Source organism: Naegleria gruberi (genome assembly GCF_000004985.1).
Source record: "Naegleria gruberi genomic scaffold NAEGRscaffold_597, whole genome shotgun sequence".
Classification (NCBI taxonomy): Eukaryota; Heterolobosea; class Eutetramitea; order Acrasida; family Naegleriidae; genus Naegleria; species Naegleria gruberi.
In genome coordinates, this window is record NW_003162946.1 from 2,524 (window position 1) to 3,465 (window position 942).

General features: G+C 29.4%; 1 protein-coding gene across 1 annotated transcript in view; it reads left to right on the plus strand.

Annotated features, from left to right (window-relative positions):
* Positions 1 to 540, plus strand: part of NAEGRDRAFT_54903 (uncharacterized protein) — a gene marked incomplete at both ends in the record, with an annotated part of 2,998 nt that extends 2,458 nt beyond the window's left edge. The window contains one exon of the mRNA XM_002668153.1: positions 245 to 540. Coding sequence (XP_002668199.1) covers positions 245 to 540 — 296 coding nt within the window. The remainder of the gene's footprint in view (positions 1 to 244) is intronic.
* Positions 541 to 942: the final 402 nt, after the last annotated feature.

Below are 942 nucleotides of genomic sequence, written 5' to 3' on the forward strand. Positions count from 1 at the left end.
GTACAAGAAATATTTTCAGATGACGTTTGCTTTGAAATAATTTCCATGATTGATTCGTGGTTTATTTTGAATAATTGTTCCTTGATTTCAAAACAATTCTTTAATGTGATCAAAGAACGTTCAAAACTTGTTATTCAATTTAAAAAAAAATTTACAGAGAAAAGAATTGAATTATTAATGAAAAGTCAATTTATGAATAGTATTGTTAACGTTAAATTTTCGAGAAAGTTGCTTGACTCTATAGAACAAGCCAAATTCATAAATGAAATGAAGCAATTAACATCACTTGATATTGGTGGAAATCAAATTGGTGCTGAAGGAGCCAAATTTATAAATGAAATGAAACAATTAACAGCACTTAATATTTATCTGAATGGAATTGGTGATGAAGGAGTCAAATTCATAATTGAAATGAAACAATTAAAATCACTTAACATTATTGGAAATCAAATTGGTGCTGAAGGAGTCAAATTTATAAGTGAAATGAAACAATTAACATCACTTGTTATTAATAACCAACAGATGAAATCTATTAATTAAAATCCAAAAAAAAGGATTTGGCATTATAAACGAAGAGAGGAGATTGGCTACCTGGTATCCAGAACGGAAAGGTCTCAACACATTATTCCTATTGCTTGTAGCCTAATTACATTGACTGTCGCCATTAATTTTGCTAGTCCAATTTCAATGAAGAGTTACTGAAATCATCAGATTTGACAGGTAAGATTGTGATTGCCAAAGGTCCTTACTTTACTGGTGGAATAAAGAAGAAAATGAAAAAAACTTTTTTCAACATCAAGTACGGGATGTACATTGATGATTCTTCGAGTGCTTTCACGTACTAAAGCTTCCAAACTTTCACAACATCATCTATATACTATTACTAGTGATTTTTGTTTGTGAAACAAAAAGCAAATCCGAAAATTGAAGATGAAGCAAAAA